Below are 17,366 nucleotides of genomic sequence, written 5' to 3'. Positions count from 1 at the left end.
CCACTCAAGATTTCCTCTTCCAATTGGATTTTGCTGCACTGTGTCTGATGTGCCTACCTCTCCTGAGCCACAGGAAGATAGATCACTATTCACAGTGCGATGTGAAGTAGTTGAGGCTAGACAGGAATTTCCGTAGAGTACAAAACTTACTGGCCAAAGAGAAAAACATGCCGGCAACTTCGAAATTTCACACTATCAGCCCATCACCATAAAAAAACACACAGAAATAAGGTAAAGTCACATGGGTTTTGTGGCAGCAAGTGGTAGCCACTGGGTAAAATGGCTCATGTAAGCAATGGCTCCATCATTACAACCAAACAGCCCTGTGCTTCCCTGAGCTCGTCGTTACGGTGGCACTTGGCATTCTGGGTGCTACTGGTGGTTTTCCTTTGGTCTCTCTGCAGCTGGAAGGACACAACATCTTCTCCACCCTGAGCTCCAGCGAGTACGAGCAGGTGCTGGAGATCATCCGCAAAGCCATCATCGCCACTGACCTCGCACTGTACTTTGGGAACAGGAAGCAGTTGGAGGAGATGTACCAGACAGGGTCGCTGAACCTCCACAACCAGTCCCATCGGTAAGAATGACTTGGCAAAAGCCAAGAGCCCAACACATCGATTAAGAACCGTAACTGGGTGTGAGCGCACGCTCAGTGGAGGAAACCGGAAGGCCGTGTCTCTGCTTGTGTGCGTTTGGTGCTGGTTCCACCTTTCCTCCCGAGGATGGTGTGTGTGGTGGATTCGGATTCGTGTCTGGTGTGTTGTGAGCTGCTCACCTGCCTTCCTACTTGGATGGTCCTTGGGTGGCTGCCAGAGCGATCACTGCCGTGATTATCTCTATCTGGCCATCCTCTCCTCAGTGAGGTCACCTTTATCCTCAGGTGCATGGACAGGCACTTTGTGGGTCAGTCCCAGTCTCCAGATCCCAGTTGGGATCCACCTGGATCTGACCTTAATATTCCTCAAGGATAGTCTCTGCTTTTGGGTTCTTAGCAGACAGTCACTTAGGTGCCCCGGTGGAAAGGGAATTTGTAGAACTCTCAGGAGTAAATGGTGTCTGTCTTCAGAGAGATGTGGGTGCCTGAGCTCAGCAGAAGCTGTGCGAGCAGCTTCCCTTCACACCAGGGCATGTCCACATTCAACGAGGTATGAAACTTACACAGTGTATAGAACCCTCCTCCCGAAGGACAACAGAGGCCATTTTACTTTCACACCCAGCAAGGCCCACCCAGGACTAAATGAGTCTGTGTTGACAAAGCTCCCTGGGGACCTCTAGTTCCTTCTGCTCTGCCCCTCTGAAGTTGACAGGGACAGTGTGCTTCAGTCACCTCAGCTCATGATGTATGTGTCGCTTTCACTTCAGACCTTGTGCAGGAACAGAGGTGTGTGTTACCACTCTTTATGGTGCCTACGGGAGGGCTTTTTGACCCTCAGGAATCACTCTTCATTTCAGAAACCCACGCTTCTACTTTTACTTGGATGTATCCAGTCATTTTTACCGAATAGTCACAATAATTTATATTACTAAACTTTAGACATCAAATTAAGAAGCTATTTTTCATGGTCAGTGCATATGGACCTCCGGGGTAGTACAAATTAGCGGTGACTAATTTGTGTTAAAGTTTTAAAGGTGCTGCCTATTTGTCTTAACAAACTACAGAATGAAGAAATACGCAGAAGAGAGGGACATTGTTGCTTCTGCACTCAAGTGCCGTCTGCTCACTACAATACCATCCTGTGCACTTTGTTTCTCTAGAGGTGTGCACAGCGTGCCTGTAGGGCGCACATAGCCGTGCGCCTTTTCCTCAAAATGTGCTAATACCAGAGAAACAAATTCTTTAAAAGAAGATCTATAACACAATGTAGTACAGGTAGTGTAAAGGTTGGGAAGCCTTCTCCCGATCGATATCGATGGTTTCTAGATTCTTTTTCATTATTAACAATGGTGCATTACATTTTGATCATGCAGTCTTCCCCGGAGACCCTTGAAAGTAGATAGCATAGAGCTGGAGAAATGGCTCAGTGGCTGAAGGCACTGGCTGCTTTTGCAGAGGACCTGACTTTTGTTTCCAGCACTACATGGCAGCTGGCAACCAGGGGGTCTGATCTCTTCTGGCCTTTGCATGTATCAGAAATGTACATGGTACACAGACATACATGCAGACAAACCTACATTAAAAATTAAAGATATATGACACATATTGCTAGAAATAGGCATACATTAAGTTTCAACAAATACCCAAGGAACTGACCCCTCCTGTAACATGAGGGTGAGGCAAGTCCGTGCACTTTTGTCTGCTGTACAGAGGAATCTCACACTCTGTGATTGCCTTGTTGTCTGTCTGCTGAACTTCTGTTCCTAATGGTTCATCTTCTGACCTATCTTTCTGCTGCAGACATTAAACTTCTGTGTTCCTGGTCACAAATAATTTCTTTAGGTGATTTACAGTTTTAATTCGTATTTTCTATTTATAAGTGTGCAGGCGTGTGTGTGTGTGTGTGTGTGTGTGTGTGTGTGTGTGTGTGTGTGTTCTAAGGATGGAACCCATGACCTTACATATGCTAGGTAAACCCTCAATTAGTGAGTGACACTCTAGCCCCAGATTCTCACTTCATGAAGCCGCATCCTGAACTTGTTTTTATGGAGTCCCACAGCAATGCAAATATTTTATACATTTTTGTATATTTTATAGTTCAATTCTTACATTTGGCTCCAAACTCTTATATTAATAGAATTATATTTATGATTCTTCTTGATGCATTAAATCACTTAGTGACTAATCACATTTCCCTACAGAGTAGAATGGAATAAGGGTTTTGCCACCCAGGAGGTCTCCTTAAGCACTTAGGTAACCATCTGGCCCTCCACACAATCAGTCCCTCTGTCTTGGCCTTCATCATTACACTTCAATTCATCTTGTCTATTTCATAAGGACTCTTTTACATATTTATTTATTTAGAAATCCTGTAGGAAACCATCACTTAGTAACTTTGTTTTCTGTGCAAATCTTAAGGCTGTCTGAAAAGTGATCAGATGGGCACTCTTGATGCTTAGACTAAAAGCTACAATGTTGCCCACAGTGTTTGTCTTTTCTGATTCACTGTGCCGCTTCAAAGGGAGTTACAGAATATTTCAGGCTCGTACCCCTTCACCATGTATGCTTCAGAAGCAAATGGGTGATCTGTCATAGAGTTTCCAAGTTATAAATATCCACACTGGTATTTTAGTTGAGCCGTTTACATTTATTTACTTGAATGAAAAGTAGAGTGCCATTTCACAAAAGTATCACGTGACTTTCTAGTGTTGAGTTATATCCCATGGTTTGCTTTATATGGCTTATTTGCTTTTCCCTACTAGAAGCTTCTGTGAGAGCAGAGTTTATCTTATTTTGCAGGAATCAGAATTGTTAGATTTAATGAATGGACTCAAAGTGTCTAATGTTACCAAGAGACCATGAACACGCTGTGTGTTCTGAGTTTCTTTCAGCTTTCACTCTGGGGTTTGCAGTGAAAGCCAGGTCATCATGAGGTCATACTGGGAATGCATTAAGCAAGACGTTGACTCGGCCACAGCTGCTCCTTAGAATGCATGCAGGGCTGGGGTCCAATTCCACCCACAAACAGAATGAAACACCCATTCTGGCACTTCGAGGGATCATGACCATCTAACTGATTTATAATCAACAATAAAAAGTCATTCTGCTTAATAAGGATTCACGCCAAATTTCCAGGCTATTGACTTTCTTATGAGCAGTAAAATAACTTTATTTTGTGTTGTCTAATTAATTTTGACAGTGAACTCTGAGAAGTAATGCTTCCCTGGTGTGTCTGAGCCTTATATTCCCAGTGTTACCTGTGAGGTCATTTCAGTGGAAAAGGTCTGCACGTTTTACTAGTGCTATTAAGAATGTTTTTACAGATCTGAAATGAGGTGGTTGTTTTTGGAATTAAACCTTATCATACTATTTGGAGTAAAAATCTTAGGGGGTTTGGTGAAAATACATTGAATGAGATTGACATACTTCAATTACATGAAATAATTTTTTGTAAATATAATGCTAGTTTTCATGTTCTATTTCTGTTTAATGAACTTTCTGACTGAGGAAGGAAATGAGTTACATATTTCTGTAGATGGCTAAACTCAAAAATGATTTTCTTTTGAAGCTAAAAACTAAGCTGACCCAGAGAATTGTTCATTTCCCTGGTCAGTTTAAGCTATTTGGGTCTTGGGACGCCATCTGTTTGGGACGATAGGCAGCCACACACCTGTGAACATTTCTCAGTTGTTCTCCCCGACCTGTAGCAGATGTAACGAGCCTTTGGGATGCTCCCTTTCTGAAAGCCAGATTGTGGATGTTGGTGAGTGAAGGAACGGAAACAGGGTGATGGATGGATGGTACTTTGTGATGTGCCAGTCCACCTGTCATGGGCAGGAGGAGAGGGCCCCATGTGATCTTGACAGATGATCCCGACAGACCGTCTCCATTGACCCAGGCTCTGTCTGTAATGGAGAAATCCATTGGTAGCCCCGTGTCCTTCAGAATAACTAAGTACACGCAAGCTGGAAGTGACTACACCATCTAACCTGTTACACAGTTCTGGATCTCCGAGGATGCCTAATCTTTGGAATGTACGCAGTTTCCTCATGGCGAAATCAGACTATTAAATAAAATTCCTTACTTTATTTCACTAGATCAAAGATCACTTGAGAAAATCCAGTAAAGCCAATTTGAATTTTTAAGGCAATAAGTTTCTTTGAATTTTTTAAGCCATTCTTTTTCTTTAAGACAAAAGATTTAGCTGTACTTGTACAGAGAGCAAGTCGGACACAAAGCGCATTGCTACGGAGGCCAAGAAACTGAACAGAAAGCTCGGTTCTTGGGCAGAGTTTGAGTTTGAACATGCTCTTGTTCAACAGAGGAGGAAAGTGGCCTGTCCCACTCTACATGTGAGCAAGCTCATCACAGGCCCAAGCCCTCTTGCCATCTGGTCATGCCACTTCTCCCTTGGAGAAATTAAGCTTTTTTTTTTTTTTACATCTCAGACTTTGTGGATATAGGGTGAAAGCACTAGGTAGGTTTTCTCTTCAGGAGATGCTAACCTTGTAGGGGTCTGTGAAATGAATGCTTGGCCCATAGCTCTGAGGAGTACCCGGCAATTTGGAAGGTAATGTAAGGCCACCTGCTGTGTCTGCTCAAACAGGGACAGAGAGGCACCAGCAGCACAGAGCACACTCCTGTAGGGCTTGTAGCAGAAGGTCATACTGCTTTAATTCCATGTTGCTGTCCCGCCTTCTAGACTACACAGTTTTGCTTCTTGATGCTTTTTCTGTTGCATAAGTGGCACACAGGCAAACTGCACTCATGGAGATGCCCGTGCCCCGCCCCCACCCCTGTGGGCTCCTGGGAAAAGTGGAAATCCTGCATTCACCAGTTTTGTATTGTCTTCTAGAGACCGTGTCATCGGCTTGATGATGACTGCCTGCGATCTTTGCTCTGTGACGAAACTATGGCCAGTTACAAAATTGACAGCAAATGATATATATGCAGAGTTCTGGGCTGAGGTATGTCCTAGATTCTTATGTTAACTTAGACATTACCAAGAAATGACCAAAATAGCTCAGTAGAAATGAATCCCCTGGCCAGTCAGCCTGATACCTTAACTGGCCATTCTAAGAGTTGCTTTGGGAAAAAATGGCGGTTAGTCACCCACGTAACACATTCAGCTGTTTTGTCATCATGCAGTAAAAACTCTGCTAAACCTACCTGACTGAGGGGAAGTTCTCTGGTCCCCGCTGAAAGCATTTAGCACCCTGATCACTGATCGTTGCTGCAGCAACTCTCCTTATTTGATAGCTGACCTTTGCGCTCACGGATATCGCATCAGATGTGCACAGGACATCTGAAGCCCTGGGCTACATCCACTACCGGTGAGGGAAATAAAAGGAGTCACCCTTCTTTACCTCTGGCAGAAGACAGTGTCCCCGTGTTCACTGGCCAGCCCAGCTTCAGTCTTCTTTAAGGTTTCCATCCTTAAGACCATCGGAAAACACAGACATTTACATTACGACTCATAACAGCAGCAAAATTACGGTTATGAAGTAGCAACAAAAATAATTGTATGGCCAGGGTTCACCACAGTATGGGGATCTGTATTAAAGGGTCACAGTGTTAAGAAGGCTGAGGACCCCTGCTCTAAAGCACACATAGACACACACACACACACGTACACACGCACACTTTGTTTTACTGTGTAACAGAACTTGTCTTGCTCAGTTAGTGAAAGTGATGATATACACTTGTGTCAAGTGCACTAATCCTTCACTGACACAGTCAGTCTGATGGATATGTGTGTTTTACACAGTTTTATACTGTGTAGAGCATACTTGACCTTCTACTATGTTTAAATCCTAATCTGTGAACCGGGATGTGACAGGCACATAGGATTGGTCCCCTCCCTGCAGATTCCACAGTGGGTAAAGCTCTGAACATGAGAGGTAATCTCCAGGACCTTGTCTTCCCTGGGCAGAGCCATGAGTACTGTCCAGGTCCCCTCAGTTGATTTAATCCCTAAAGTCCAGTGTCTTTCCTCCCTTCCACCATGCCGCTGCTTCCCACTCTGCCCGCCCCACCCTTGTAGAATTCCTCATCTATACCTTGTAGAAGTAAATACGAGTGATGAAGCTTGCAGTCTTGGGTCATGTGGCCCCAGAGCACTGTAGCCCTACAGTCAGCACCCCACGTCCAATCCTCCACCACAAGCATGGAGTTCATGTCCTCTGCTGCTGTAGCCTGCCTCTGTCCCCAACCATCCCTGAAGCTACTCATTAGGTGCCTGTCTGTCCCACATCACTGGGTTTCCTTTTCAGCATCCATCCTCGCCCTAAGCATATGCTTAAGTCTCTCACGTAGAAACTTGTCCCTCATGGGACATATGACACCACAGTGAACAGGAGCTTGGTAGGTTTCACTCATTTGGATGGAGAGGAAAACGATGAGAACCCCTCCAGTTAGGAGCTGAAGAAGTGAGCTTTGAGGACCTGGGTGCTCCAGGCAAGTTTCAGGGCACAGAGTTTTTAAGTGTAGGAATTTACTTTCGACTCTAACAAATCTTAGACAGTTTTGGTATGAGGCTGTGATTTCTGAGAAAAAAATCAAATTAAATGACTATTTATGCACCATTAAGAAGATTTTAACACTTCAAACAGAAGCACGTGCCTTTATAAGAGCTGTAGGGATGCCGTGTTCCCTGTTGTGGCATCTCTAGAGGATGATGTAAATCTTCATCCCGACGCCTGGTAGGGGAGGTCCCCTCGGGCAGCCACCTGTGTCAGGAATGTGCTACTGAGGTGTCTGTGGCCCTGGATCCCCATTGACAATTTTGGAAAAGTGCTCATCACTCTAAAGTTAAAGCCTAGTTTTACTTATTTCACACAAAGGAATAGCAATTTGAAAAAGAAGCAAGGACAGCCTTCAGTCTTCCCATCCTAGTCACCCCACCAAACAGCGACTCGGAGATGGCCATTGCTTTGACATGCCTCTTGGGGCACAAGATATTTATTTTGAAGAATAATCCCAGGAACACCACAATGTCCTAAGTCTATTTGAAAACTACAAATGATTTCCTCCTGTCTCTTCCAGGGGGATGAGATGAAGAAGTTGGGGATACAGCCCATCCCTATGATGGACAGAGACAAGCGAGATGAAGTCCCTCAAGGACAGGTATGCAGAACGAGAGCCATCATGACATGGCTGTCCATCTGTCTGTCTACTGTGTATCTATGTATTAGATGTGGTGGCTTTTAACCCTCCACAGAACTTTCTGGAACACTGGGCTCCCTGTTAACTGTCTTCTGTCTGGCCCCTGCACTTGGTGTGAACCCGTTGAAGTCCCCACCCACTCTAGGGGTGTAGCCACACACACCCCACCCCCAGCCGAGTCTTACATTCCGTTATTAAATTATTTGAAATATGTCTTGTCACGTAGTGTAAGGAAGGGATCCAACAAAGTCTTCCCAAACAGTTACAACACACTCTGTCCCAGTAAAGATTTTGTTTTAGAACTTACATTCAGAATAGTAGTTTGCTCTAAAATAGATTGAGCTTTGCCAAAAGAAGTAACTTCTTTTGGTAGCCTGTGGGGTTTTTAAATATCTCCGAGATGCACAAAATATTTTACCAGTTCATCTAAATTTTAAATATGCATATTGTGAAGTAATTTTGTCACAACAGTGAAGTGTTCTGCTCCCCAGTAAGCCATTTTTTTTTCTTGGAATGCTCCAGCCCAGTGAATCCTTACTAAGGTTTAAAATAAGAGAATGCCTGCGTCAGCTATGAAACTAAAAATAAGCCCACTGTGCTGGTTCATCCCTGTAACCCTGGCCCCCCAGGAGCCTCTGGAGGGGAGGCTCATGAGGGCCAGGGCCACCTGGACTTCAGACGGACTTCACCATTGTCTCAAACTTAGCTTCAAAGCGGTTCAAAGTGGAAACACATGAGCATTGCTCTAGCATGAAGATTCTGTCAGTAACTCTAGCAGGAGAAAGCAAGTGGGAGCCATGAAGAATTCCTGCTGCTTCTCCTCTCCTACGCTTCTAAAGACGTTGCTGAGCTCACCTAGGGAGCAGATGGCTGCCACTTTGCCATCCATTGGCTTGTCATGAAGAGGGGCTCACCAGGGGAGGACAGTTACCTGGGCTCTGCTTGGTCCCTCACCAATCCACATCTGCCCTTCACTAGAGCAGGTAGGGTAACATCAGGAGTTAGAGCTGTGGAGACTCATAGGTTGAGAGAGAGAGCTGAGCTAGGAGGAGAACTTCAGTGAACACCCTGAGGTCTGTTGAAGGGTACAAGTCTTGGGGGAGGGTGAGGGTTTGGCACAAGACTAGAGGTCATAGAAGAAAACCAGAAACACATCGGCTGCCCCTGAACGCTAAGCTGGAAGAGAGTTGTGCTGGTGCCAGACTCTGAGCCTGACTCTGACATGTCCCCCAGGGCAGCGTTAAGTTAATGTAGCTTCTCAAATAGGCCTTGGATTCAAGCCTGAGCCAGGTGAATTTAGAATCTTGTTTAACTCGCTGAAGCTTTGAATTCCACGGGTGTAAACTGTAGTGGTGTGTTAAGGAATTGAGTATGTACACAGTACACAGCAGGAAAAGCACACGACACATACACAGGGCACAGAGCACACAGAACACACAGGGAACAAAGCACATACATAGTGCATAGAGCACACATATCGCACACACACACACACACACACACACACACAGAGCACACAATACACAACAGAAAAAGCACACAATATACAGCAGGAAAAGCACACAGCCCATACACAGTACACAGAGCACACAGCCCACAGCACACAGAACAGCACATAGCACAATGCAGAAGACAGAGCACACGGAAGAAACAACACACAGCAGGAACAGCTGACTTCATACTTAAGGGTCAGGGACAGAAAGGTGGAGAATGTCAGCTTTCTAACAGTAACATCCTTTCATTTTTCCCTGCCGCAGCTTGGATTCTACAATGCTGTGGCCATCCCCTGCTATACCACCCTGACGCAGATCCTCCCACCCACAGAGCCTCTGCTGAAGGCCTGCAGGTAGGCACGACCTTGTCCTGAACTCTTCTTGGGGTTTTTCACTCCACTAGCCCGTGAATATGCCGGATTCACACTTTACAGCGAACCTTCTGATAGAAAGCCCAGGTTTCTGCTCCAATATCCATTCGCCCCATCCGGGAGTCTTGGTTGGTTCTCTCCTAAAGCCACCCCCACCCACTTCTAATCAGAGTCGAATCCCAGACATTAGCTGATGCAGTTCAGACAGGATAAATGGTGCTGGCAGCCCATGCCACGGACCAGGGTAGGTCAAGGGACAGGTGCCCAGCTGAGCTAAAGGGGCTGTGGTGCAGAGGACCCCTTGAAATAGGATTCTCACTGTGCTGCGTGGGCCAGGCACATGGAGTTTCCATGAAAGCAGTGCGCCTCTTTCCATAACTGGCTCCCTTCTTAGTCTGTGAGTGTCATGTCTCTGATCTGTACTGGCTAGACCTTGACAGCACCCCATTCCCTCGGACACTCAGCGTGGTCCCCCCAGACACTCAAAGGGGCCTTCTGTCATAAATCTCATTGCCAGTGTGTGTCTCCTATGTAGTGTCTATAGGCAGGACATGCTCATTCATTTTCTACAAAAGGCCTGTCACCATGCAGAGGAGTGCCCAACTCTGTGTCTCCGGACTGTGCTGTCTGCTCAGGTGATTGCCAAGAAACAGACTTGGCCTAAATGGCACTAGGAACTGTATGTGGAAGAGGAGACCCTTGGGGGACACCCTTCCTCCTGGGCATGCTTCACCCTATCACCTGTTACCTGCTCTGGCTGCCTTTTCTGAGAGCCCAACTCAGTCAAGAACAATGACATTTTAAAAGATTCTAATTTCCTTTGTAAGAGAAGTTCCTGGAGTGAATGGTGTCTGGGGCACATCCTCACTGCCCAGTCTTGCTGGAATGGACACCAGGGGAAGAAGAGGGCAGACATTTAGCCAGAAGGTATTAGATAAAACCCAAATGTGGTGTGTTCCAGCCTCTGCTGTGTTTTTCGAGACAGGGTTTCTCTGTGTAGCCTTGGCCATCCTAGAACTTGCTCGAACTTTGAGATCTGCCTGCCTGTGCCTCCTGAGTCTAGAAGCTGTCATTGTGAGTAGCTGTTGGGCCTTCAAGCACAGGGCTGGCTGTAGTGTGTTAGGTGGCTTTGGTCAACTTTGATGAATCCCCATTTCTCTGTGCCTGGCTGACCCAAATCATTACCTTAAGTCCATTTTAGTATGTAAATACAGTACACACGAACATTAAGGAAATTACTTATTTTAATATATGTCTTTTCCCAATGTTTCAGAAAGTCTCTAAGCTCTGGGAAAATGGCACGTTATGGTGCAGATTAAGAGTTCTACCCTGCTTATATCATATTTTAGGAATCTTTTTAAAAATTTTTTTCCCTGAAGCTATCTTTGCATGCTTGCTTTAAAAAACAGGAAGATTTTTAGAAGTGCAGTGTGTAACTTTTGAGCTTGCCAGTGTCAAAGCTCTCTCTGACACTGTCCTTGTGTAAAAGGAAAGCCAAGTTAGGCTGGGATGCTGTGAAGAGCTCCACCAGGCACATGCGTAGTCACCACTGCAGGGTTGTAAGGCCATGGCCTGTGATGGACATGTGCATCTGAGGACAGGGAGAGAAGAGATTGGAGGGCAGTAGGGGAATGGGGCTCCTATGGGAGGTGGCCGGGACAGAGGTGCTGTGTCTGCATTGGGGTGTTTTGGAACCCCAAATCAGGGAGTTTGAGTTGTTTTACACCCGAGAGGCTGTCAAGATGGAGGACGCTGAAGCAAGTTGAACTGGCCTCCCTAACTCCCTGTCATTTTGATAGTAGCATTTCTGCTCTCCCACCTGGCATCCCTGGCTTCTCCTTGCCAGAATGGGCCCTGGCTGGGAGCCCTGTGTCCACTCGCTGATCCCGTCCTTGATAATTAGGAAATACAGCCCTTGCTCCAGCTGAGTTTCTGTCTTTGCAGCCCAGAGCCCGTAGGACAAGACGCCCAGGGCTCTGTTGCCTCTGAGGCTCACAGCTGAGGTGGCATGGCATAGAGCCTGCCCAGACACCTCATGCCAGCCACTGTCAGCATCAGAATGACTTTAACGAGGCTGTGCCCAGTTGTCCCACACTGCGGATGTCACCTTTGAAAGCGAGCCCAGGGACTCTGTTTCGATGCCATCTATAACTATGCCCTTTGTTCCTAGGGATAACCTCAATCAGTGGGAGAAGGTAATTCGAGGGGAAGAGACAGCAATGTGGATTTCAGGCCCAGCAACTAGCAAAAGCACATCTGAGAAGCCGACCAGGAAGGTCGATGACTGATCCTGAGGTGATGTCTGCCTAGCAACTGACTCAACCTGCTTCTGTGACTTCGTTCTTTTTATTTTTATTTTTTTAACGGGGTGAAAACCTCTCTCAGAAGGTACCGTCGCATATCCATGTGAAGCAGATGACTCCCTGCGCACACCTCGGACCGTGAGCAACCCGGGCTCCACCGTGTTCAGACGTCGGCTATTCCATGGCTCCGCCTGACTCCCGAATGCCATTTGCTACCAGGCCAGAACTGCGCTGGCTGGAGGGGGCAGAGACGACAGGAGGGGTTCTTACCTGCATCCTTCCATGAGGGTGTGGTTCTGTGTTTCATCTCTAACAGAGATGCTACTGCTTGGTGGCGTTTGTTAGAAATGGGACACACGCCCCTGTCGTGAAGTTTACATGTGACCTTCTTGTAGGTAACTTGAGTTCGTAGCCTGGGACCCCTGTAATGAAGGTTACAGTCCACAGGTGATAGAGAAATTCAAGCTGTAAGTTACAGGTGCACTATAAGTGTGTTCATTCAGTTTACCTGGGGGCATGGAGGTGAGTCAGCTCCACGAGGAAGGAAGCATACCTCTGCCCTCATCAAGGGGACACAGGGTACATCCCAGGCATCAGAGAACTGCAGCTCACCTCAAACCATGTCAAAGAATTAAAACACACCCCCATCCCCTCACTGTAGCCTTTGGCAACTTCGCCAAACCCTTCACACAAAGAAAATAAAAGTAAGGCGTATAAATTTCCTCCAGCAAGCAAATCTTGTGAGTAAAAAAAAAAAATGTAAATTTTAACAATTTCTTTATATTTTCACTGTGTGTTATGGCAGAATTTTAGTCACGTCCAAAACAAAAGATTATTCTAGAAGACACCTCAACCCATGCTATACCCTCCTCAGAGGCACTGACAGCATGGCCTCTCCTCCATGCCGGACAGGAAGAGGTCCAGGACTACCACATTGACTCTGATGGTGTCTCCTCTCACCATTCAGACATCCACAAGAACGAACGAATGCCGAACACCCGCCATGTGTGGATAGTTCTCCTGTGTGACTTTCTAGAGAAGCCAGAACCCCCTGGGCCCTCCCTGTGGAGTCCTAAGGAAGCCACACAGGTTCAAGCCATGGGGATTTTCAGAATAGCGGCATGGAAACCAGAGGAGCGAAGCTCGGTTGTTCTCACTCAGTGAACCTTGAGAAGGAAGAGACTGACTGGCCAGAGACCAAACACTCAGCCCTCGGGCAGGAGCCTGCAACGTCGTTTTAAAACAAATTTTCGGAATAGATTTTGATACACCCGATACTGTACACACAGGTGCTTGGCATTTGCAAAATCTCTTCAGTTCCCTTCCACACATTGACTTACACTTGGAGCAGAGTGGGCCGAACGCAACCCTGTCTTCACTTTAACACTGTCTGTGCAATTTCCCCGCAGGTTTCTAAAACATTAACACCCCTCCCCTCTGTGTGCTACTCCATTTACTGTTATAGGGTGATGTCAATGAGAGAAGCTACCACAGCACCAGGGCTGTGCACACATGTGCACACACACTCATGCATGGTGTGAGGACAAGCACACATATGTACAGCATGCACACACACACACACACACACACACACACACATACACACACACACGAGACAAAAGGAGAGAAAAGGAAGCAAACATTTATAAAAACGATGGTCACCCTCATACGCAAAAGCAGTTGTTTTCCCTGTGTGGAAACAGGCTGCTCTCCACAAGAAAATGTGCATGTGTTCTCCCCTGAGTGTGCTCTCCCGTGAGAGCCCACTGAAGCTAGTCTACTTTTCTCATACAAACAGGTGACTCTGGCTTCAGCAAAAAGCCACTCGAGCCACACAAGTTGATCATCTATCATCTTGGATCTGAATTGCAAGAAGGGGGCGGCATTTAAGATGATTGTTTAATTCAGGCATTGGGAAGGCCCTCGCCTGTGAATTCTGTCTCCGAGCATATAAAAGGACTCTGGTGTTGGGACACCTATGATTCCTTTAGCATTTCATGGTTGCCGTGGAAATAGGGATTTTCCCGAAATCTCTTATAATTTGACCTAAGCAAGAACTTTGTATGGCGTGGCCCTGCCTGGGGCAGTTTTGCAGAGGAACCTCCTGGGGATTTATCAGCTGGTCAGCCTCTTGTGAAATAGTATCCTGTGCGAATCGGTTTGGAAAAAAAGATTACGCCTGGGAAAACCTTTGCAATATTGTTCCCTCCATTTGCCAAGATTCAGTGAGGAGGCATAAATCTGCCCAAACCAGGCCAAGGATACAGCCTAGTTAATAATTTCGTTAATAATCCGGTTTCAGAATAATTCGTGCAGTCAGGAGTGGCTGTGTGTGTGTGTGTGTGTGTGTGTGTGTGTGTGTGTGTGTGTGTGTGTGTGTCGGCAAGTGGAATGCATTTAGCAGACAGGCACGTGAATCCCTCCTCTTAGCTTCTCCCACCTCTTGTCTCAGGAAGATTTTTCTCTCCAAAGGTTTCCAGGAATTTCTCATTAATGGCTGATGCGAACTTAGTGACTAATAGTGAATACAAACAGAATGCTCAACTTAACCAAAATTATATTATTTATCATCATTTTGTGGTACACAAATTTTGTAGCAATGGTGAATATTTATTTTCTTTCCACATACCATGGTTATATTATTTTCTTATGATATGTAAGTGCGTGTCAACACCAACGTGAAGTATTGACCCTGGGCAGCCAAAATACAGTCCTAAAGTTTGTAAACATCGATTAGATGTCAGCCCCTTAGAGGTTCTGAGAGGCTGTGGGGCAGTGAGAAGCATTGCTGGGCTGGCGGTCAGGCTTCCACCTTGCTAGGAAGAGAGCAGTTGAATCCTGTCCCCAGCTCCCTCCAGCCTGAAGAGTGTGCTGGTCAGACTGTCGCTGAGGGATTCCAAGTGACCTACTCCCACACCTGCAAAAAATAGGCAGTTTGATGTGACCTGTTTAGTGTGGCTCTCCTCTGTTGAGCATGTGCTAGCATTTTTTTTTTATTTTATGCACACCCAGTGAACTCTGCTCTTTCAAGTATGTTCATGTATGTGCTAGATATGTTAGCACAGCCTGCCTGGTGCTGCACAACGCCTCAGAGACGGAGCCTTTCGATGAGCTTAGCTTGGTGCGCCATGCTGACGCTCTCTTAGGTCTAAGTTATGGTTATGGTGTCAGCTTTAATAGAACAAAAGTATGCACCTTGCCTTGGCATGAGCCTTTCGGTTTTCAATGCTGACTTCTCCCCTTCCTCTCCTGTGCTCACCTTACCTTTCCTGAGTGTACGACATTTAAAGAGGGCATGTCCCTGGTGGGGCATCCCTTCTCAGGTCCCTGCCATGCCCCCACTTCACTGACATCTACCCCTGGTAACTTTGGGATCCTCTTGTTTGAAGGGAACTATGGCTCCAGTTAGAGGCATGAATCTGTTGGGTTCTGGCTCTCCGACCTGGCTTGTGGTTTTGAAAATCTCTCTGTATATTCCAACCCCTCCTTTGCCTTGTTTGATGCTGATGCTGTGTTAGTAGGGTTCTTGGAAGACGTCATCCACAAGCCACAGACCCCTCCTGTGGCAAAGCGTCAGGCTGACTCGCCGGCATCGTGAGATCTGAGTTAGTCGCACACGCACTGTAAGCCATGGCTTCCCTTTGCACGGCGGTTACATCTTCGCCCGTGAATTTTTGTCGCCGCCCATCTGGATGACATTATCTATATACTAAATTGAAATTAGAGGTGCCCAGCAGAGTCCAGCGATCTCGATGTCTTTGAAACAAAGCTGTACAGTCTGACCAGTGAAAGTGTCTAAGGCACTTCATGCAGTGACAGAATGCTCAGTCGTGGAAGGCAGGCTGTGATCAGTCTGCCTGCTCCCTACGGTAGCTGTGGGGATTTGTAACTGAAACAGCACAGGGAGGCCTGGCCCTGTGGGGGAGAAGGGAAAGGCCAAGCACCAGGGTGGAACCTTAGTTGAACCCAGTGTCTCAAGAGGAAGCCAGGGCACGTATCTCAGTGCTCAATCTCCAGAGACTATGTATACATTTGCCAGTTTTATCTCTAATGTGAACTCAACCCCCAAACACTTATTTATCGTGTAGTCCACCTAAAATACTAATATTCTATTACCAGCATCCCCACTTTCTTTCTTGGTTTGGTCACCCTGGTCCCCGGGTCTTCTGCTGTATCTAGAATGGTGAACATAAAGGACGTACGGGAATACTGTTTCCATATGATCTGTTGTCTGCTGTGTATGCTACATGTCCATTTACTGTACAAAAAAACGTGCAACTGATTGATTCACAGCAGTATCTCCCTATGTACAGTGCCCCACCTATTTAAAAAAAAAAATCACGTACTTGCCCAGAACACTGTGAAACACTTTACCAAACGACAAACGCAGCGTCTGGATTCTTTCCGAGAAGAGCAACTTTCTCCACAGGAGCACAGTAACAAAAGAGATCCGCCGCCGCCATCCGCTCCCAGCCAAGACACCTCAGAGGCCATGGGGACAATCGCCTTGCTGACCACCACCTGCTGGAGCAGGGGCACAGGTCCCAGCAACTGATCCTCAGTGGATGCGTCTGCAGCCAAAGCCTTAATGGGCTCTCTTTTGAAGGGGAAAGAAGGAATTTCGAGCTAATGATATCCAACATTATTATAGTTGATGAGTTAGTAAATTCCAAAAAAAAAAATGATTTTATATGTAAGACATAAAAAAAACTTTGTAAAGTGCGCAAGTGCAATAATTTAAAGAGGTCTTATCTTTGCATTTATAAATTATAAATATTGTACATGTGTGTAATTTTTCATGTATTCATTTGCAGTCTTTGTATTTAAAAAATCTTTACCGTTATGTTTGTATAATAGAACATTAATCATTTATTATAACAGACAAGGTGTAAATAAATTCATAATTCAAACAGCCAGTATATATGCATATATGGGTGTTACATTGCAAAAAATTCTCTATCTTTGTTCTATTCACATGCTTAAAGAAGTAAGAAATCTTTTGTGGATATGTATACATATAAAGTATATATATATGTATGATACATGAAATATATTTAGAAATGTTCATAATTTTAATGGATATTCTTTGGTGTGAATAATTGAATACAAAATTTTTAAAATATCATCTCTCAAGTTTGCTCTCATTTATGGGGAAGGCGACAGATGCCCAGGGAAGCTGTCCATAGGTGGCAGCCAGATCTTCCCACAGATACTTGCTTGGCTGGGAGTCAACACAGTCTGTACGAAATGCAGCTGGGAAAATGCTTTGTCTCTCCAGAGAGGAGCCAGAGGAAAGCTTCTCAGTATAAGTGTTAAATTCATTTCTTACTCCTGTCAGGTTAGTTTTTGTTGACTTGACTCAAGCTAGAGTTATCTGGGAAAAAGGAACCTTGGCTGAGAAAATGCCATAGTAATTGGCTTGTAGGCAAGTCTGTGGGAC

The 17,366-nt window shown here is 45.7% G+C and overlaps 1 protein-coding gene across 16 annotated transcripts in view; it reads left to right on the top strand.

Annotated features, from left to right (window-relative positions):
- The window catches only part of Pde10a (phosphodiesterase 10A), a 452,326-nt gene extending 435,278 nt beyond the window's left edge, over positions 1 to 17,048 (top strand). For 11 of the 16 annotated variants that reach the window (XM_039089171.2, XM_039089160.2, XM_063272590.1 and 8 more), the window contains 5 exons: positions 405 to 577; positions 5,451 to 5,562; positions 7,640 to 7,720; positions 9,517 to 9,605; positions 11,794 to 17,048. In XM_039089171.2, the coding sequence (XP_038945099.1) occupies positions 405 to 577; positions 5,451 to 5,562; positions 7,640 to 7,720; positions 9,517 to 9,605; positions 11,794 to 11,911 (573 nt within the window). In that variant the 3' untranslated portion in view covers positions 11,912 to 17,048. The remainder of the gene's footprint in view (positions 1 to 404; positions 578 to 5,450; positions 5,563 to 7,639; positions 7,721 to 9,516; positions 9,606 to 11,793) is intronic. The other 5 variants (NM_001388511.1, NM_001388509.1, NM_001388510.1 and 2 more) reach the window with 2 other exon arrangements.
- Positions 17,049 to 17,366: the final 318 nt, after the last annotated feature.

The sequence above is a fragment of the Rattus norvegicus genome, chromosome 1, assembly GCF_036323735.1.
Source record: "Rattus norvegicus strain BN/NHsdMcwi chromosome 1, GRCr8, whole genome shotgun sequence".
In the NCBI taxonomy this organism is placed as follows: Eukaryota; Metazoa; Chordata; class Mammalia; order Rodentia; family Muridae; genus Rattus; species Rattus norvegicus.
This window is presented reverse-complemented; position numbering and strand designations above follow the sequence as displayed.